The sequence below is a fragment of the Anoplopoma fimbria genome, chromosome 1 (genome assembly GCF_027596085.1).
Source record: "Anoplopoma fimbria isolate UVic2021 breed Golden Eagle Sablefish chromosome 1, Afim_UVic_2022, whole genome shotgun sequence".
NCBI classification, from domain to species: Eukaryota; Metazoa; Chordata; class Actinopteri; order Perciformes; family Anoplopomatidae; genus Anoplopoma; species Anoplopoma fimbria.
Genome location: NC_072449.1, coordinates 3111169 through 3133856, shown reverse-complemented (window position 1 = coordinate 3133856; position 22688 = coordinate 3111169). Strand labels below are relative to the sequence as shown.

At 39.1% G+C, this 22688-nt stretch overlaps 2 protein-coding genes across 2 annotated transcripts in view; both read right to left on the bottom strand.

Moving 5' to 3' along the window:
• Nucleotides 1–1913: 1913 nt before the first annotated feature.
• crk (v-crk avian sarcoma virus CT10 oncogene homolog) lies at nt 1914–13673 on the bottom strand. The gene is made up of 3 exons (XM_054596904.1): nt 13204–13673; nt 11103–11698; nt 1914–6089 (listed from the first exon to the last, which is right to left on the bottom strand). Exons 1-3 carry the CDS (start codon nt 13424–13426, stop codon nt 5952–5954), a joined length of 957 nt encoding a protein of 318 aa, XP_054452879.1. The 5' UTR covers nt 13427–13673; the 3' UTR covers nt 1914–5951.
• A 5212-nt stretch (nt 13674–18885) lies between these two features.
• The window catches only part of lrrc75a (leucine rich repeat containing 75A), a 44349-nt gene continuing 40546 nt past the window's right edge, over nt 18886–22688 (bottom strand). Inside the window, exons 4-5 of the mRNA XM_054596903.1 lie at nt 22388–22661; nt 18886–21729 (exon numbers count right to left, since the gene is read on the bottom strand). Of these exons, the coding sequence (XP_054452878.1) occupies nt 21142–21729; nt 22388–22661 (862 nt within the window). The 3' untranslated portion in view covers nt 18886–21141. The remainder of the gene's footprint in view (nt 21730–22387; nt 22662–22688) is intronic.

Below are 22688 nucleotides of genomic sequence, written 5' to 3'. Positions count from 1 at the left end.
AGTTACCGTCAGTTAGTGTCATCACTGTCAGTTACTGTCAGTTAGTGTCATCACTGTCAGTTACTGTCATTACCGTCAGTTACTGTCATTACTGTCAGTTAATGTCAGTTACTGTCAGTTACTGTCAGTTACTGTCATTACTGTCAGTTACTGTCAGTTACTGATGTCAGTACTGTCATCACTGTCAGTTACTGTCATTACTGTCAGTTACTGATGTCAGTTACTGATGTCAGTTACTGTCATTACTGTCAGTTAATGTCAGTACTGTCAGTTAATGTATATATATATATTATATATATTTATATAAATATATATATATATATATATAAAAATATTATATATATATATATATATATATTATATATAAATACATTTATATAAATATATATATATATAAATATATATAATATAAATTTATATATATATATTATATATATAAATATATAATGTATATTTATAAATATATATATATTTATAAATATATATATAAATATTTTTATATATTATATATATATTTATATATATGTCGGTTAACGTCAGTTAATGTGTAGAGGGAGAACCGTCACCGTATTTATATATAAATATATATATATTTATATATATATATTTATATATATGTCAGTTAATGTGTGTAGAGGGAGAACCTTCACCGTATACATATATATTTATATATATATATAAATACGGTATATATTTATATATATATAAATACGGTATGTATTTATATTTAATGTGTGTAGAGGGAGAACTGTCACTGTATTTATATATATTTATATAATATAAAAAAAAGAAATGTAAAATATATGTATACATATATTTACTGTTATTTTCAATACTTTGGGGACATCAGATGTATTGAAAATAATAGTTATATATATATATATAAATTACTGTTATTTTCAATTCTTTATATATAAATATATATATATATTAAAAGATTATTGTGAAATATAAATATATATATTTATATATATAAAAGAATAATTGTAAAATATATATAAATATTGTACTGTTATTTTCAATACTTTATATATAAATATATATATTTATATATATAAACATATTTATATATATCAATTATTTTTTATATATATATTAAAAAATAATTGTAAAATATAAATATATATATTCATTGTTATTTTCAATACTTTGGTGACATCAGATGTAATGAAAATATTAAATATATATATTTTACTGTTATTTTCAATTCTTTGGGGACATAAATATATATACACTATTATTTTCAATACTTTGGGGACATCAGATGTATTGAAAATAAGTTACAATATAGATCAATTTACTTTAGTGCCCCTTTAGTTGAGAATTATTTAATTCACCACAGTTTGACAATTAAAACCTTTTTAACTAATGACAGTTGAGTAAAAGGAAGGGAGATTAAATAAAGGTTAATTAATTGCGTATTAAAAATGAAATTAGCATAAAAAACAGCAAGTGGCAGTTCATTTTAAGCATTTTCTGTGTAATTTAGTGGTGTCATATTAAATTACATCCTGTAGTAAGTTCCCTTTAATGTTTGTTAAAGGGATTTAGTTTGTGACTGACAATATGTGAAACAATGCTGTTGTAAGATATTACATGACATGTTTTCACTGTGTATAAAGGGAGTGTATATTAGCTTTAGTGAGCAGATAAGCATACTGGTAAAACATGTTTGGTCACATTCCTACTATACATTAACACTATAGTCACCCGGCTTCATACCGTGTTACTAAAAATACCCCTGGTAATATGAATGGAAATCATTTCTGTAGCTAGGCAACTGCCATGTGCAGCATGAATGAAAAGGTTTCTTTTTGGTCATGAATTGTAAAGTTAAAACAGCATTTAAACATTTCTCAGACAATAAACAGTATTTTTTAAGTAAAAAAAGAAAAGTCAGTACGTTAAACAACTCATTTGTCATGGGTTTGACTTTATTTACTAGTATATTAACACATTACATGCTACGGAAAATAAAAAGGTAATTTCAATTGTCTTGAAAGAATATAGTGTTATAATAAAATGGCACATTTTTGATATTAACACAATTTCCACTGGCATTTGTTTTGCCACCGCTTCCTTTTTATGAAAGGAAATGAATGACTTCATGCAGGGCTCGTAAAAAATATAAAATAAAATACTTGGTGGTTTTCATTGGCAATGTAATTTATAAAAGGTAATGATTTATGTTGCCAAGCACCTGCGAGTGAGAGACAAGCTTGATTTGATCATAACTACGGATACCAATGGACCGATTCAAACGCTGGTAGAACAAGAATGTTACTTTCATTTATCAGATATTCAATAAGTAAACCACATTAGGGCTGGGCAATATATCCATATATATATATATATATATATATATATATATATATCGCGATTTAGGCATCTTTTCCTTGTTTTAAAGGCTACATTACAGTAAAGTCATGTACTTTTTTTAACATACCAGACTTTACTATTATTCACCTTTACCATCTTTGTCATAACATCCACAATATTGATTAATATTTAACAAAAATCTTTTGTGGAAGCACCAATTGTCAACTCTAGTAATATCACCATAATATCAATATTTTAATAACAATTATTGTGATAATTACATTTCTCCATATCGCCCAGCCCTAAACCAAATATTTTTAAATAGTAAATATTATCTGGAAGGTTACCAACTTGAAAATGAAATGTAAAAGCAGGACAAAGCTCATCAGGCAAACAGATTTCAGAGCAATGTGTGGGAGCAATCAAGGGTTATTTAAAAACCCTTAAAAGCAAAATGCACACAAAAAAAGAAGCAGTAAGTGCATTTTGTTGAAAAAAAAATCCAATTTGATCTCCTCTAATCTCATAAGAACTGGCAAAATGTCATTTTTGAGGAGGGCTACTCCCTTCCTTTCTCTCTGAATGGCTATAGTGACACCTACAGGCGACAAGGTGCACTGGCCAGAAAAAATATTGTACAGACGGCTCAAACTTCAAATCAAGGTCGAAACTCGAACACACATGATCCATAAACCAGTCTGCATTATGATACACGGGGAGGGATGATTGTCAGGTGTCAACAAATAGATTGATTTAACAGAAAACAAACCTTATGGGGAGGGAAAAAGAAAAACTGGACTATGACGTAATCTGCTGTTAAAAAAACAGCAGAAGGAATATAAAAAATGTCCACGTGTGCTTCACAAGGCTTTAAATAAAAGAGAGGCAGAGGATAAAGTGAGGAAGCACAAAGAGGATTAAAAGAACAAAACGGTGCAAGGTGGCAACGGGATTATTAAAAAAAAAGGTTTAAAGGACAGGTACCGAATAATACGACTTTTCTTGGACACATCTGTTTTTCTAAAAAAGGTATTATATTCAGTGAGTTGATTTCTGAGCGCTAATATGAGAAGACAGAACTAGCTAACATGGCGGTTCAGCCTACACATGTGGTGTAGTGAGAGTTTAAGAAGTCAGTTTTCACCGTTCGCTCTCTCCCAACATGCATCAGTAAAAAGTGTACATTGAAAACCGGACAAAATCAGCTATGAAGAAAAACTACAAAGATAACAAACAAAAGAATATTTTAGCATGTAATGATAATCACATCGTACATCATTTCATAACAATATGTTCATTTTTTTTTCTTTTTTTTCTTACAAAAGACTACTTGGTGGTTTGAAGGTGGATGAGGCTGAGGTGAGCCGAGGTGGAAGGAGTCGAGGGTGTAGTGTTTCCTTTTTTATGTGTCCACCTCGACAAATGTTTTCTCAGGTTAGAACTACAGGAAGTTGCTCCTCTCAGTTTAGTTTTCCTCCGTTTTCATATTTGGTTTGGTGGCTTCGTTTCTCCTCCGGTTGTTTTTCATTTCTTTCTTAAACACAAAGAAACTCGCTGCTCTCTCGTCTTGGGATCCCCTAAAAATAATGCTGCATTCATGTCCAATAATAAAAACGGTATATATCAAAACTTTAAATGACAGAAATACATTTAAAGCTGGGGTGGGTAATCTTTGTGGAAGAACATGTTGGGATATTTTTGTTGAGTTTCTCTTTACATCCCGACAGCGATCAATGAATCAAATGCTCTGGTTTCTGTAGTTGTTGCAGGACTGTAATAACTAGTGTTGTGACGGACCGTTGTCGATCTGTACGGATCACCTCACAGTCCTTCACGCGGATATGGTTTAACGTTAACATCACAGTGTGAAATAAAGTTTTACTGACGATCGTTATCCTCCAATATTCTGTTAAATTTCAGATCAAGACATCTTTTATGCTTTTCTAGTTTCTGATCTCTGATAATGCTGACAGACGGAGGTTCCATTCAGTTACATTATGATGCGTTCAGGCTCTGATCAGAGAAAATTAGTCATGGGCGAAGGTAACATTTCATCGTTATCATGATGTGTTCATGGTGTGTTCCCTCTGAAAGCATGGGAATCGTGAGTTTAATGATCCGTTGCAGCACTAGTTCATAGTTATAATTTTGAGTGTTTTTAGAGAACTGAAGGGACGGACTGTGAGTGTTGACGACTTTCTCGCTAGTTTTAGTGATTTTAGTAGCATGCACGGCTACTTTCATGTAAAAGAGTTAGCAACACTTAGCTTGGTTTTTTTGTGGTTGGATAACTCTCAAAAATCTAGCTTACTCTTACTGGTTTCTCAAGATTACCAACGCTCCCTTTAACAACTAAAGATAAGTGTTGAACTCCGTCAGAAAACATTGTTCAGTTCAGTTTTCAGGCTGTAAATGTTAGGCGTTGTTAACCCCTTCAAATCTTGTACTCAGCTACCTTTTAGAGTTAAATATTAGTCAGGACTCCTGTGTCTTTAATCCAACTGAACAAAGACATCAAGTCAGTGAGACAAGCAGATCAGGATGAGAAGAATAGCTGGAAAATACGCTTAGCATTCACTTTCTTGCTGAGTTAGAGGAGAAGATTGATGCGATTCTCATGTTTGTATAGTACATGTATATTAGCTTAGCTTAGCATAAACCCTGGAAGTAGGGGGGAGAAGAGGGGAGCTAGCCTAGCTCTGTCCAAAATGCTAGTTATTATTTGAGTTACAGAAAAACATCAAGATGAAGATTACGTGCTTTGACTATTTCTTGGCAGGGCGCTGGTTGCCTGGCAACTGGTCCAGCACACAATATTCATCTTGACATTCTTTTGGATAGGACGTTTTAATTAGTGAGCTTCAGAGCTGCTGGTAGGTGGGTTCTGTTTTGTTCGCCCTGGGCTAGCAGTATCCCCCTGCTTCCAGTCTTTATGCTAAGCTACGCTGAGCGGCTGCCGGTGGAACCTGAGAAATATCTGTCTTCTCATCCAGCTCTTGGCAAAAAAAAATAAAATGAAAAATCTTATTTTATAATAAAGTAAACAAATAATTAAACCAATAACAGCACCTGGATCGGCTTTAAACGAGACAGAACAGATGGAAACGGTGTTAGTGTACTCCCAACGTGACAATGAATGCAGCACGGGTGATCCTACAGAGCTGTAACCATGGTGACGGGCGAGGACGAGGATGTAAAGACGACACAAGAGAGCGGAGGCCGTTATCTCTCTCTCTCTCTCTCTCTCTCTCCGGCTCCAACACAGGAAGAAGGAAGTGGTGGAAAACTCTGCGGCGAGGAGCGTGTTGATAGCGTGTTGATAGCGTGCCCACGGCGTGACGAGGGAGGAGGGGGGAGGAGGATGAAGGGGCGTCGCCTCACCCGTGAAACAGGAGGTTTCTGTTTGAGAGTATCCGTCGGAGCAGGCGATGGATGAATATTCAGAGGGGGTAGAAACAGAGGATGTGTTCGTCACAAGGGTCCGACGTTTGTTTTGTTCTCATGTGATTCTCTGAAACTGTAAAACCCGGAGAAGGCGTGAGGGGTGAGTGTGTGGAATGGGAGGAAAAGGGAGGTAGGTCGGGGGAGGGTCTAATACTAGTGTCCAGGTAGCGGGCCTGACCCGTCCGCCCTCAGCTGAGCTCGTCCTCGGCGTTGTGCTGGTCCAGCAGTTTGACGTGCGTGAAGGGAAAGTGGCCACGCTTGCCTTTACATTCGCCCTCCCACTGGCCGTTCACGTTTATTTTGGTCACCTTCACCCGGTCGCCCACCTGGGGAGGGAGGAAGGGGGGAGAGAGATTTATGTATTATGCATTAAAAAACTACAAGAATACAGAGAATCCTCTTGAATCCATTTTTTGCCAGAGAGAGAGAGAGAGACGGTACAATTAATGGATCAACAGATCATATATTTATCATTTCTTCATCATTTATCAAGCAAAAAAGCCAAATATCCACCTGTTACAGTTCCTCAGATTTGCTGTTTTTGTCTGTTTTATACATCACTGTTAATTGAATATGTTTCGATTGTTCAGAGGACACGAGAAACTTGTAAAAAGGACTTGGTTTTCATGCATTTTCCACAATTTTCTGACATTTAAAGTGGCAGTCTTGAAGATTTTCATTCAAATAAATGTCTGTTAAGTCACCATCTATCGCCAAATGAGGTAACACAATGGTGATTGGGCACCACTGTTGAAAGTATTGCAATATTTCTATATTTGCAGTATTACAAATTGGCGGTCTGTGGCAACATTTCCAGAAATAAAGGCAGATTTTATCAATTTTATACACACAAAAAAATGGAACTATGCATATAATTCTGGCAAAAAAGGAATATAAAAGAACTTTGTCCACATAGCATCTTTTTCAATTGTTCCAAATGAGGAGAAAGCAAACTTGCTGAAAATGAAGGAAGCTTGTTTTGTGTCTGTCTGTCATGTCAGAGAAGTCTAAGATAAAAATGACTCTACTTCTCTCTTGATTTATTCCCTCAGTAAACATTGTAAACATGAGTTTATGGTCTCAATCTCTAGTTTCAAGTCTTCTTCAATACAGCATGATGTTCATTTAGTAAATGATGCTCCATTTAGAGTCAAACAGACCATAAAGCAGGGGATGCTTTAGGGCGGGGCTACACACTGATTGACAGGTCGACACCAGAGACGTATACGGCGTCTCTACCTCACAGACTCGAGACTGCTACACTTAAATAGAAAACTTAATGATGAGTGATTAATACAAATTTAATAAAAAATCAACGCCCAAAAAGCAGCCACACTGTCAGGTGCTGTCCTGTCTGATCACAGCTGAGAGGAGTGTCTGTTCCTGAGTCAATGAACCTGAGCAAACAAGAACTAACAGACGGTTCCAAAGTTCAAGACGATGTTGGTGACGACTGAATACTCAGTTTGATGACGCGTAACCAGCTGAGACAATCTTCTGTTTGTTAAATGTGTAACTGGCAGTATGACCCAATCAAGTTGTTTTCTGCTGCTGAGGAAAGAGTTTTAATTTTGGAGTATTTGCAGCTGCACAAAGAAAATAAAAGTGGAGAAGACATTTAGGTATGTGCAACAGTTAAAGTAGCGCTGGGCCACAAAATGGTCATTTCGTATTCTTATACGATATATATCAACATATAGCATGTTTTCTGGTAATTAAATATAAAGTCTACTATGAAATTACCACATAATAAAGCCTTTCTTTTTAAACTCTGATATGAATTAAATTAAAAGTATTTACTCATTTTATTAAGACTTTTTGCTATTGTGAACTGTGATGTAAAAGCAAAACCACAACCTTCATATGAAATTCCCTGTAATTATTATTATTATTAAAGAGTAATTATGCGCTTGTTTATTCCTAATTTAGAAGACGCAACTGTGTTTTGCTATGATTTCATCATGATTAATTATCATATTGAATTATCGCCCAGCCTTAAGTTCAAAGGCTCCGCATACCCTTCAATCATTTCCTTTAGTGTTTTGTTTTGTATGCAACTTACTCAGTAATAATTGTATTTGTGACTCATCCAGCCTTTCTATCGAATTTCAGAAAACAGCAAAAGAGGACGTCTACAAATAGCCTGTTTGTCACACCAATAAAGTGTATTTCCAGTCAATGAACAGTATTTCTTGAGAACAATGTTAAGAAAGGTAAAAGATTCCTATAGAGTATTCTTAAATGTTTAATATTGCATGTTTTACATTTCTCTTAAGAGGTTTTGGATCCATTAGGACTAAATATGTCATTCTGAAAAGTTGATTATAATGTTGTTTTGTATACTTCCGAGAAATGGCGATCCAAAACTCACAGGACTGATTAATGGGCTGTGTTTAAGGAAACGAGAACCTGGAGATGGCAAGAAGATAACCTGACGCGTCTGAATAAAGCAAAGTGTACCGGAGAAGAGATGACAATCAGTTGTTCTGTCACGTAAGACAAAGAACAACAACTCTTCACATCTGAAAACATCTCACCACAGAATGTCTGTCCTCTCTGCTTGGAAAAACACAACAGTATCACTTCAAAGTGACTCTGCTCTCAGGCCCTGATGTCGTGTTTGGATATCATTCATTTAAACTTGTTTGTTCGCTCAGAAAGAGTTATAAAAAGGGAAAAATGTAGTGTTTTTCATAAAAGAAAGGGCAAGTATGATAAGTGGTGTAACGGACCGTAGTTGATCTTCATCTCCGCTCACAGTTCGACACGCATGTGAACCTCTGATTGATTACACGGACTGAAATAAAGTTTTACTGACGACCGTTATCGTCTGATCTTCAGTAGAAATATGCGGTCAGGAGATTTTCATCATTTCTTTTTTTAATTCTCCATTCCGTGAGAAGGTTTCATTTTAAACAACACAGTATATAAGAAAAATAGCATCAACACCAATATGATGAAATTCAATTCAGCACGAGCTGTGGCCTCAAAAGCAAAACCTCCCTGACACAGTTTATACAAAGAACTGAACAGAATAAACTAACAACTATTAATTGATTAGTCAATCAATATTAAATCAATCAGCAATTATTTTTGGTCAACCTCAAAGCAACAATAAATGGCTTTCTCTGGTTATTCTGTTTCTAAACTAGATATTTTGGGGTTTTGGACATTTGGTTTGATAAAAATTGTGTTTTGAACTTTGACTTTTTCTTAAGCTTTAGGAAAACGTGATGGATTGTATGTTTAATAACTTTTGAGTGACATGTCATAAAACACACAACTGATCGAGGAAATAATCTGAAGATTTTATCGCTAATGGAAAAAAAAAAAACTGTTGCCTCCCTACTTTGCTCCGGGACTAAAGCGTATTATTGAAATTTATCAGCAATATTCATGGACTATAATCTTCACAAAGACAAAATTTAGAGTTTAAAGGTGCTAAATTCAAAGTTAAAATAAATAGCATAGCATATGATGGAGGGATTGTCTCACTATGGTGACAAACATTGTGACCGCTAAGCCGATGGCGAGCAGCTAACAGTGCCAACAGAACAGTAGTCTTTACAATTCCACAATGACGTCGTCGGCTGGGATGGTGAAGAGCGACTTCATGCTCTGCTCAGGTTGACATTATTCCACTATATCTTTACATATTTACATAGCTGATTGCTGCTATATTAATGCATTTAGCACCTTTAAGTCTAATTTTACAAAAGCATGTAACCGCTGCCACAACTGTGTGATGCTGAAATGTTTTCTACTGAAATGTTTTCTACTGTCTCACAAAAACAACACATATAACCTTCTGAAACAGGGATCCATCCAGCATCATGTACTCAAGAGTGTTATTAAGAGCATGCACAAAATAAATAAAGTAAAAACATAATTCTAAGTTAGTTTCATTTACTGAAGATCATCAGAGGGGTTTTCTGAAGACAACGTGACAAGGAAATGTGGTTAATTATTAAACCGTCCTTGCTGAGTCACTGCCAACCGACTAGAGTTGAGAAAACACGCAGCCTCAAAGCCAGACAGGTCCGCCACAGGTGGGAGTGCCAGAAACCAACTCCTACAAAAGGATCTACCTCAAGAACAACCCAAAGTTTCTCTAGCTGGAGGAACAAATCACCCAGCAGCAGCAGCAGCAGACTTGTGACTGCACAAAAAAAGCACTTTTGGGTTCCAGATTTGAGGCGTCAAAGGATGCATTTGAAATAGTATCTCTAGCATTACAAAGCCCACTCTGACTGGTCTGACCCGTAGTCCTGCTCCCGGCTCAGCTTGACTCCTGGCTTCACAGAGACCAGAGGAAACGGTCCTGTTCCCAAACACAAACTATTTCCTCCCCCCATCCCGAATGACCTGCTCCGTGGGAGTCCCGCTCTGGCTTCCGGACAGTTTTAACAGTCTACTCATGGAGAGCAGGGAGCTTAACGGCAGTTCTTTCATATTGTCGTACTCTATTAGGGTTAAAAATCTTTCTTTTCAAGCCCAGAAAGAGGAAGCCGGTGAGTTAATAAACATTCCAGATAGACTTTGTGCAAAGCTACCTGTTATGTCACTGAGCTCTGCAGAGGAGATATCAAATGACCAGATTATGTAGAAAACACTAGCCTCTCTGACCTCGATTCCTCTTAAAGCTTTTGTTTATAGCCTCCGCTAACGGCGCGCAAGCTCAGAGCATGAACGGAGGAGCTTATACTCTATACGCTGTTCACTGCATTATTCTCTGGAACGCTGGAGGACGTACAAACAAAATGAACTGTGAGGAACCAAGAAGACAACAAGTGTAACCTAAAAATATGCCAATAGATTATAAACAAACCTCCACAGTGATGAGAAGGGATTGCTATTGTCTATATACTCATATCTCATATTCAAAGACTACTTTATAGCCTTTATACAAGCCCTGTCAAGACAGAAGGCAAGTATTAAATGTATTTTAAAGAAACAAAGGTTGAATCTCCGGTAAACTTTTTGATTCGGCTGCAAAATATTAACTCAAATGTAGATTTCTAAGACGTCCTGTTTGTAAAGCATTTAAAAGCGATTTGACCTTCTTTGTTTAATCCCTTAATCAGTTAACTATTTGTGTCAGTCACGTGATCGCTTGAATACCTCATTTCCTGGTGAGTGTAAACTAAAATATCAACCCTGCTACAACAAATGCCGAGGAAGAAATATATCAACAGTGCAATGGGGTCGAAGGAGGAAGGATTTGAGCTCATTCTTGGTCTTTCATCCTTCTACACCGAATGTTGGCTTTTCCTCCAGCAGATGTTCAGAGGATGCAAGGAGCCAAGAAGTAAAAACACCAAACATAAGTCCATATTTACCTCTAAAGCCAGGGCGGTCTTGTCGTAGGCGTTGGGCACCCTCTTCTGTATGGCCCTGGCATAGACAGGTCCGTTCTGGAGGTTTGGTAGAGGGGTGGGCTGGGCGTACTGGCTCGGGTCGCCCAGCAACGGAGGGCCGGCCTGGGCCGCTGAGCCGTCAGAGTTCCCAAGCATCCCCATTCCTCCCGGCGGGCCCCCAGGCACCCCGGGCCCCCCCGCCGCCGCCACCGAATTAGGAGACGCCGGTCGGTACTTCTCAACGTACGGCACCGGGATCATCCCGGCCCGGCCCTCAGAGTTCTGGGCGTTCCACCACTGCTCCTCCGGCTTCTCGAGCACTCGGAGGACATCTCCCTTCCTGAACGGGAGGTCCTCCTCGTCGTTGCCGGGGAAATCGAACAGCGCCCGGACGTACTCGTCCTCCAGGCGGGGAGGGGGTCCGCCGGGGCCCACGCTGATGAAGGAGGTGTGTTTGGACTTGTTGATGGGTTCTATTAGAGTGGTGGTGTCCAAGTAGTGGATTTTGTAGAACTCTAGCAGAGCGGGGAGAGCTTCGAACTCCTGGTCGCCGATACGGAACCTCGGCTGGGCCAAACCTGGAGACGATAAGGAAGGAAAGACAAATATATTGAATTTCTCACCCAACACAAAGTCTCTCTCAGACCTGAAGCTCATCTATTTGTGTAACCGAGCACAGTGGCGGTGCTTTCCAGAATGACCAGGAAGGAATTTTTTGGTTTCCTTATTCTGCATTTATATCCTCTCTGCTCTGTTCCTTCCAATAAAATGTGTATTTCTGAAGACGCAAGAAGTACTACCCTGAGCTTTCCTCGTAGCACTTATTGTATTTGTATCAGTTTGTTTCTATACTTTTGCTCTGGTTTATGCTTTTAGATGCTTGTTTAAGAAAGGAGATGCACTTACGACTTCTGGTGACTAGTAGTTCTCTTGAATACCTATGTTGAATACACTTATTTTAAGTCGCTTTGGATAAAAGCGTCTGCTAAATGACTGTAATGTAATGTAATGTAAAGGATGAGAAAATAAAACCAAACAAAGTCTAAAGAGACATTTATAATCTAATAGAAACGTGCACCAAGGTCTATGTTGCAGTCTGGAGACATTAAATCCACACGTCTGGTGCAAGTCATGCAAGAATGACCACCACCACCAGTATCCCAACCACCAGTATCCCCACCACCACCAGTATCCCCACCCCACCAGTATCCCCACCACCAGTATCCCCACCACCAGTATCCCCACCCCCACCAGTATCCCCACCCCCCCACCCCCACCAGTATCCCCACCCCCACCAGTATCCCCACCACCAGTATCCCCACCCCCCACCACCACCAGTATCCCCACCCCCCCCCCCCACCACCAGTATCCCCACCACCAGTATCCCCACCCCCACCACCAGTATCCCCACCACCCCCACCAGTATCCCCACCCCCACCACCAGTATCCCCCCACCCCCACCAGTATCCCCCACCACCAGTATCCCCACCACCACCAGTATCCCCACCAGTATCCCCACCACCACCAGTATCCCCCACCACCACCACCAGTATCCCACCACCACCCCACCACCACCACCACCAGTATCCCCCCACCACCAGTATCCCCACCACCACCACCAGTATCCCCACCACCACCACCACTATCCCCACCACCACCAGTATCCCCACCACCAGTATCCCCACCAGTATCCCCACCACCACCAGTATCCCCACCACCACCAGTACCCCCACCAGTATCCCCACCACCAGTATCCCCACCACCACCAGTATCCCCCCACCACAGTACCCACCACCACCACCACCACCAGTATCCCCACCACCACCACCACCAGTACCCCCAGTAGTAGCTCACCACCAGTATCCCCACCACCACCACTATCCCCACCACCACCAGTATCCCCACCAGTATCCCACCACCACCACCAGTATCCCCACCACCACCAGTCCCCCCAGTAGTAGCTCACCACCAGTATCCCCACCACCACCAGTCCCCCAAGTAGTAGCTCACCACCAGTAACCCCACCACCACCAGTACCAGTGCCACCACCACCAGTCCCCCCCCCTCACCAGTCCCACTCTGCCTCCTCCTCCTCCTCCTCCGCTGTTGATGACGCTGTTGATGATGTAGTGGGAGACTTTGGAGTTCTCCGACACGGACAGCACGCAGTCTCCGGGGCTGGTGATGGAGTCCCGCACCAGGAACACTCCGTGTCTCTGGCCCTGCAGCAGGGACACCGCCTCCTGCCTGCTCAGCCGGCCCCAGAACCAGCTGCCTCGGTCCTCCGCGTCGAAATGTCCGGCCATGAGTGAACCAGCAGAACACACCCGCAGCCAGCGCGTCTGCACATCAACGCTGCTCCGGGACCGGAACCCGGAAGTGGAATGTAGATATGTTTTTAAAAGTTACAGCCGGGATTTTTTTTTAGTATTTTTTTTAAAAAAGAGGGGAGAATTCCTGGTTCAACGCAGCGGCCGATGAGAACTAACTTCAAAAACTGAAATGGCGGATACGGGAAAACAAAAAAACAAAAAAACTCACTCGCCGGATGTGACGCGGTAATTATGCGCTAAGGTGGAAGAGAAAGTAAGACTTCCGGTTCGGGGGTTACCGTGTTAAACCGCTCATCCTGCAAGATGTGAACAATTATACAAAGTGTAAATAAAATGTATGTTTAGCAAAAAATACTATTATTACTTATTATCAAATACGTAGGCGTATGTAAGCTTTTTAAAAAAGTGATACATTTGTAAGCTCTTATTTTGACATTGTTTTAACTTGTCCGTCATATTGCTGGTTTGTTGTGAAAATAAATAAATAAATAATTAAATAAATAAATAAAGCTTGCAGATTTATGCTGCATTCACACACACTTCATGTTTTGTCCCCACAAACATTTATAAAATCTAAAAATAAATATATTTAGCACATTTAAACCTTGGCTTCAAGCGAATTCAGCTTCCGGTCGAAGCCAAAGTAAGACGCGTTACCACATTAAACCGCTCATCCTGCAAGATGTGAATGATTATGTGAAGTGTAAACACAATTTATGTTTAGTAAAAAATACTATTATCACTTACTATCAAATACGTAGGCGTATATAAGCTTATTTAAAAAGTGATAAATTTGTAAGCTCTTATTTTGAAGTGGACATTGTTCCCTGTTTTAACTTGTCCGTCATACTGCTGGTTTGTTTTGAAATAAATAAAAATAAATAAATAAATAAATAAATAAATAAATAAATAAATAAATAAATAAATAAATAATTAAATAAATAAATAAATAAATAAATAAATAAATAAATAAATAAATAAAGCTTGCAGATGTATGCTGCATTCACACACACTTCATGTTTTGTCCCCACAAACATTTATAAAATCTAAAAAATATATATTTAGCACATTTAAACCTGTAGACAGCTGCTTGGTTGCAATTTGTAATCTTGGCCACTAGATGTCAGTCAAATATTATTTTAAATCCTTAATTATTTAAAGATCCATGTGGGATCACAGTTCAGCATCATAACCTTTGCCCTCAATGTAATGGATCTGATAAAGGATTAACAATAAATAAGGAAAATGCAAACCTTATCCAAGTTACAGACCACACAATACACTATAAATAACATTTTACCTGCAAACTTGAGCGTTTATACCTATTTATTAATTACTTACTTACATTTTTAACTGCAGACCTGGTGCTTTATACTGTTAATTAATGACTTTCTAACATTTATAACTGCAGAGTGCAGACTTAATGGTTTATAACTGTTATTGAATTATTTACTAACATTTAAAACGTCCAACTTGATGGTTTATACCTATTTATTAATGATTTACTAACATTTATAACTGCAGGCTTGATCTTTAATAACTCTTTATTAATGACTTATTACTTCAACCTGATGGTTTACAACTCTTTATCAATGACATTTATATTGCATATTTGATGGTTAAGAATTGTTAATTAATGACTTACAAAGTTTTATAATAATAATAACAACTAAATATAACAAATAAATGCATGTATTTATTTATTTATTTATAATGGATTGTTTAGAATTGTTGATTAATGACGTACTAACTTTTATATTATTATTAATAATAATATATACATATATATAATATAAATAATAATATTAGCATAATAATAATACAAATCATGTATATTAATTTCGAAATATTGGGGCTGGAAGTCTGGAATTTGGGTGTAATGGTTTCAAGTAAATCCCAAATTAATCCCAATTAAAAATGACGTACACACATCGTTAACATTGTAAGTTAGCAATTAACCAGCTCTGCAATATTTAGTTACAATTTAGACACAATTTGTTATTATATTTTGTTTAAATCCTGCACCACCTTATATTAGAGGCAGTGAAATAACGAGCACATGTACTGCATGAAATTCAGTACAGTCATAATATTCAAACACATTAAACGCAGGATTTTATTTTGTTTCATAGAATTTATTGGGATCCATGGCATAACAAAAATTCATACGTTTTACAATTTCATCCGTAAAAGAACGCACAGAGTATTTATTTCCAATAGATCAACTTGATAAAGTGGCACAGAAACAAGAGAGAGCCATGGGAACTTTAGGGAAAAGGTCAGAGTGACAGAAGAAGAAACTGTCTATATAGAATAATACAGAGGTATACTGTAGATTTAGAAATATATACTGAAGAGAGAAAAGACCCAAGGCTACAGACACTTCATGTCTTCAGATTCACATTACCACGTTGTTCTTATTTTTACATATATCAGCAAAGTCTTTGAGTAACACAAACATCTTCACGAATAGTATTCAAAGTTCCTCCTGCTCTATGAGTCCGAGGTAAACACAACCATCACCTCATGTTTTACTGAAACTTATGAAAGAACGAGACATTCTACCTGTAGTGACTAGCAGAGAGAGTCTGCAGTCATTGACCTCTGTACAAAGAGCCAGTGGTGAAAAAACTAACCCCTCGCTAAGCCCCGCCCTCAAACAACCAGTGATGAATCCTTCATTAGCAACCATAACTTGGCGCAGGTTGTATAGAAGTCTATGAGAAAATGACTCTACTTCTCTCTTGATTTATTCCCTCAGTAAACATTGTAAACATGATTTTATGTCTCAATCTCTAGTTTCAAATATACTCTATATATAATAATTGGACGTAATCAACGTGATGTTACTGATTGGTTTGTGAACTGATGTTATGAAGCCTTGAGTTCTGCCATTTCGCCGTCGCCATCTTGGATTACGGCGGTTGCCATGTTGGTTTTTTTGCAACCAATGAACAGGAAGTGACCATATTTGGACTGAGGAGGAGTGACGTATACGTCTCTGGTGTCGACCTGTCAATCAGTGTGTAGCCCCGCCCTAAAGCATCCCCTGCTTTATGGTCTGTTTGACTCTAAATGGAGCATCATTTACTAAATGAACATCATGCTGTATTGAAGAAGACTTGAAACTAGAGATTGAGACCATAAACTCATGTTTACAATGTTTACTGAGGGAATAAATCAAGAGAGAAGTAGAGTCATTTTCTCATAGACTTCTATACAACCAGAGGAGTCGCCCCCTGATGGTCAGTAGAGAGAATGCAAGTATTAAGACCCTTCTGCATTGGCTCCACTTGGCAGAACTGTATATGGCGCCTCTAAATATGGTCACTTGAGTTGACTGGTTGTAAAAAGGCCAAGATGGCGACTGCCGTAATTACATATCTTTATACCCGAGCATTTTGAGTGAATCAGCGTTGCAAACAGACTTTATTCTTGTTAGGACGCACAAACCTGCATGTTCAATCAGATCAAAACTCAAAGCATCAGCCCAGGTTACTGCACTGAATCCTTCATATCAAAGGTTTCAAATTTAGAAGCCAGCATTCCATGTCGATGTATAAGCGTTATTCCAGTTGTGATATCTTTGCTTTGATTTGCAGTGTGACCTTAACATAAAAGCAGACAACTCTCTCTCTCTCTCTCTCTCTCTCTCTCTCTCTCTCTCTCTCTGCAGTCAGGAGTCCTGTTACAGTAGCCAGCAGAAAACCACAGAATAGCGTCCATAAGATTCTCTATGTTGAAGTCACGTGCAGTGAGTCAGTTTGACCTCGACCACTGACAGCAACGGTAGGCAACCTTGAGCCTAGTATTCAGTTGCACGTGCCAGAGAATGATGTCTGTTTGACTCTAAATGGAGCATCATTTACTAAATGAACATCATGCTGTATTGAAGAAGACTTGAAACTAGAGATTGAGACCATAAACTCATGTTTACAATGTTTACTGAGGGAATAAATCAAGAGAGAAGTAGAGTCATTTTCTCATAGACTTCTATACAACCAGAGGAGTCGCCCCCTGGTGGACAGGAGAGAGAATGCAGCTTTAAGACACTTCAGCTTCGGCTTCACTTGGCAGAACTGGAGGTTGAAGTACAAATTTTGTGGAAAATTATTATTGATTTCAACTCAGATTAAAGCCTTCTTGTTTAGGGTTCTTACATATATTTAACAACTTCCTGATTATGGGAGTTTTCCTTTAAAATGTTATCTGTTGGATATTTATTTTTTTATTGTGGTGTAACAATTAAACTTAACCTTAATGTTGTTATGGTACACTGATAAACAATAAAATGTAAAAATGATATCATAAAAGGTTGCAGACCCCTGGTGCACTGTATCTAAAGCCACTCGGACTAATAGCTGATGTTCTACAAACATTCACTTCACAATGTGAACTAACTGCACCAATCAATATGTCGTCCTTCAACATAATGGCTTCAATTGCTGAAAATCACTGTGTTTTTCAGCAATCTTCCAATCTTCCACTGGCTCATTCACCGTCTATGTGATGATGCACTCAGCTGACCTGCCCTCTGCTCGTCTGTTTAAAAGGTTCATTGTGCTGAGATGTTTGTACAAATGGATTTTGCAATGACTATGCAATAATAGCTTATTGTTATTAAAGGGGGTGGGGGGGGGGGGGGTTCTATTTTTTAATCAGCATCATGATGAAGCTGGACTGCTTTCAGGTTGCGTTAATCCACATAGAGCCACGTTGTTGCTACTGACAACATCAGCAAAGGATAAAAGTTTCCCTTGTTCACTGATAAGCAAATATAGTCCCTTTGAAGTCGCTGGTTTCCTATTTGAAATGTATTGGATACCTTTTAAAGGGCCGGTATGTAGCATTTAGAGGGCAGAAATGGAATTTAATGTTAATAAGTGTTTTTTTTTAGTGTTTAATCACCTACAAATAAGATTCTTTTTTTTTCCCCATTATCTTAAAATGAGCCTTTTATATTTATATAAGGAGCAAGTCCTCTTCGGCATGTTTCTACATTAGCCCGGAAAGGACAAACCAAACAGATATAACAGAAATAGAGAGAGCCATTTACTTTTTTTGTGTCGGCCACCGTAGTTCTCCTACAGGCTTTGCACACGGGAGAAGTTTCAGTTGGTTGCAATCTGCAACCTCACCACTAGATGGCACCAAATCCATTTATAGCTAGGATTGGTAATCTTGAGAAACAAGCAAGAGCACGCTAGATTTTTTAATTATCCGACCGACAAAACCAGCCCAGTGTTGCCAACTCTTTTCTAATAAAATAATCTAACAGCAGTAGCTTCAAAAGTTGCTAAATCTAGCGAGAAAGTTGGCAAGTCTTCAACACTGACAGTCCCTCTTTTAAGACCTCCCTCCAAAGACACCCAAATGTAGTGCACTGGCCGAATGAAATGATTGGACAATTTTTTTTGTGATAACGTTTGATTTATTTGTCACTGTCTGGATGTAATCAATATTTCAATAAATATATCAAACTGGTAGAATAGATATCGGCACACTTAAATCCATGCTCAGAACACCTTATTTTTAGCTTTTGGTCTAAAGACCTCTGCATAGATTTAAGTGTGCTGATATCTATTTTACAAGTTTGCACTTTTCGATTTCTAGCACCTTATTTGAGATAAAGCCGGATGAAGCGGTGGTTATCCTGCATTTACCAACAAATATAAAAACAAATATTTCCCAAATCATTACCAACCCTTGCTTTAAATAGTTGCTTGTCTTGTGTTTTAGTGGCTCTGCTAAACGTAAATCCATCAATTTTAATGACACTGTACCTTTAAAAAAAACGACTCACATAATTTATACTGAATTTGTATTTATACTCCTTAATCAGACATTTAATTTGAGTTTAATATAATTATTTCTTGCTTATCAGAATATGGTTGCATACAATCTTTCAGACCAAATTTAGCTTTGCAGGAAATACTTTGGTCATTAACTACAGTACAAACATCTGCCAATGCCACTGTCAAGATATTCTAGTTCCACATGTTTGATTTCTGACCTTTTCACAAAGCTTAATTCAAATCCTTTGCAGAGGTAATAAATAGTGCTAGCAGAGAGCCATAATGAAATGAAAACATGGATCCTATGCAGCGTCTGTTGGTTGGATTATAAGCCACAACATCTGTATTGTAAAGGGCTACTTCAGCAATTTAGTATTGCACATCTATAAAGGTGGGAGGATTAGCAGCAGGGAGATATACTGGATTGCAATTTGCACACCAAAAACTTTTACATGCGTGTTAAGATGAAATTTCCCTGACGATGTGTTGCAACTGCAGCTTATTAAAGGCCTTCATTTTTATTTATGTTTATGCCACACACGCTTCGAAGGTAAATCCCTTTGCAGCTGACTGGGGAAAAGTATGCATATATTAATACATTTCTAAGCTGCTTTGAAATGAAGGTTTATTCTACATGTGTTAATATTCTCCTCCTTTCCATTTCAATAAAACCTTTCCTCATTTTTATAATAATAATAATATCACAAATTAAGAGTCTGCTTCACATGTTTAAACACAACATTTAAACATAATTCATGTACATAGCTGGAACTATCCCCGACTACAAAAATAACATACATTAGTTCTTGAAATGAGTGGATTTCATCTTCAAATAGATGATCTACAATCTAAACAACGCCCCCCCCCCTGCACATGTAAAAAAAAACAGCATACTGTATATACTGTACATTTAAATATACAGATTGTTTCTTAAAGCTTTGCATTGGATTATAAGTGACACGTTGAAATGGAAAGCACGGCCGGGTGAGAGCTACAAACTGCATGAGGGTTGTGTGAATGTGATCATAGCTGATATATAAACGCAGCACTGTAAGCATGTGAGAAAAAAAGGCTACTTCATATTTCATCTTTACACCGCAGCATCTCGTCTATCCACTCCACATGGACGTCAAAGCAAGACGGTTTTTTTTACTGCTTTCCTCACAATCCTCAAATATCTGTATTTTTCTTTTATAAGTTGTTTATTTCTTTTGGTTTCAGCTGACTAATTTCATCTGTGGTGCATTTTCTCTTCCACTGAAGCTCGGTGCATCTGTTCTTTTTTAATTTATTTTTGATCTAAAAGCGACTGTTTTTCTCTGCTGAATCGACTCGTCTTGACTTTTTTGATTTCCCGTCTATCTTCAGATCCATCTGGGTAGCCGCAGACGTACGTGGGAGGAAAACATTTAAATCACTTCTAGTTTTTGGCAACAAAAACAAAAAACATTTTTCAAAAGGTTTAAAAGGCCCTGACTAGTTTGTGTGCATCTCTTTTTTTTTTCTTTTTTTTTGATCTTTCAACACACACTCTTTAACGGGATGTGTCACAGGCACATGTAGGTATCACCACGGTAACCAGGACCTGAATAAAGATTCTATACATAAAAGCCTCATGTGATATAATCGGTCTATTCTATGCATTAGTATCCTTGGTCTATTTAAAAACAGACATTTACGATAAAACAGATTGTCCTCTCATGTCTCAGTCTCAGACGTCAGTGTCTGAACGCTTCCGTTGGCGTGTTCCTGTGGATTCACATCCTTCAAAACGCCGCTTCGACTTCGAGCACACTCAGTCGTCCTCTGAAGGAGACTTTCCTCTCGTCTCCTTCACGCACAGGACTCGACACACAGGTGGGGAAAAGACAAGGGCGGAGGAAGGAGCAGCGATCAGGTCAGGTGATCCGATCGGTCCGTCGCCTCGTCCAAGTCGTCCAAGTCGTCCACCTCCGCTCTCATTGGCTCCAATGCTCCGGAGGAGTGCTGCGACTGGCTGGAGCAGGACAGGTGGGAGGAGTCGTCGTCGTCGTCCGCCATCACCGCCTTCCCGCTCGACCGCCGCGCCTCCTTTCCCCCCTCCTCCTCCCCTCTCCATCCCCTCCTCCTCCCGGCTTTCCTCTGCTCCCCTACTGTCCACATGCTCTCGTCCTCGTCGTCCTTCCCCTGCACCTCCCGGTCAAAGTCCAGCAGCTCCTCCATCATCTCCTCTATCTCCATCTCCCCGTCCAGCTCCTCCTCCACCTCCGACCGGAGCTCCCCCATGCTCTCGGTCCGGTCGGTCTCCTCTTCTTCCCCGAGCCCCCTCAGCCTCTCGGGGGGGTCGCTGGCCTGACTCTCTCCGAACTCCAGGATGGTGGGAAGGTTTCCCTGTTTGGGGCAGCGTTTCCTCAGGCTGACCAGGAAGGGCTGCGGGAGAGAGAAGATGTCCACGTTGTTGCCCAGGTCGATCCATGTCACGCTGGGGAAACTGCACGGATCCTAGGGTAAAAATATAAACAAACTTTATTAAAAATATCATCAAATATCGTATTCATTTTAACTTTTAACTGGTTGTGAATCAGTCTCAGTTTAATCCTGATCCTCTATATGACCTCCATCAGTAAACGAGACCATCGAAGATTATCTGTTTCTACAAAGTTATTCTTAATGCTGTGTGTAAACATAGCGGACGATTGAATTAGGTTTCACTTTCGTTTACATGTTCACAGATGTATTGATAAAGTATGGGCTTTTTACTCGCAAATATATAATTGCACGTATAGCAACAAGGGTAGTTGCCGCCAACTCAATAATCCTTCACTTCTGTTTAATGCCGGTGTCTGAACGCATTCCTTTCTTTCAGATAACGTAAAACTCAACAGGCTCTAGCTAGAGCTAGTGTCCGTTCTGGGCTGCTGTAGAAGGTAAACGATTCTTAGTATCATGTGATTATACACTGAATAAAACATAATTATTTTATTACAATATCTGCCAATAAACCCCTCTAAATGTTGCACACAGTCCCTTTAACTTTAGATGTCAACATTCTTTGCAACATAAAGAAACCAATATCATTTACAGGAACTACACTAAACTATTCTGTTACATCATATTTGAGAAACCATGAAAACATTCAATAGGTCAGTGACTTGCCGACCTTCAGAGCGTCAGTCAGCTCCTTCAGAACGGCTCTGGTCAGCCGGTTCCCGTTCAGCGTCAGGGTCTCCAGGTGCGGCAGGGTGGCCAGCGTCGGCAGGAGCAGGAGGAAGGCCTCGTCCGTCAGCTCGCTGAAGCCCATCTCCAGGCTGACCACCATGGACACGTGGCGCTGCAAGTGTGAACACAGGCGCTCCATGTCCCGAGCCGTCAGAGGGATACCGGACAGATCCAACGCCCCGCTGGACAGAGGCGCCGACAGCACCGCCTTCAGACTGGATGTGGACACATGAGCAAATATT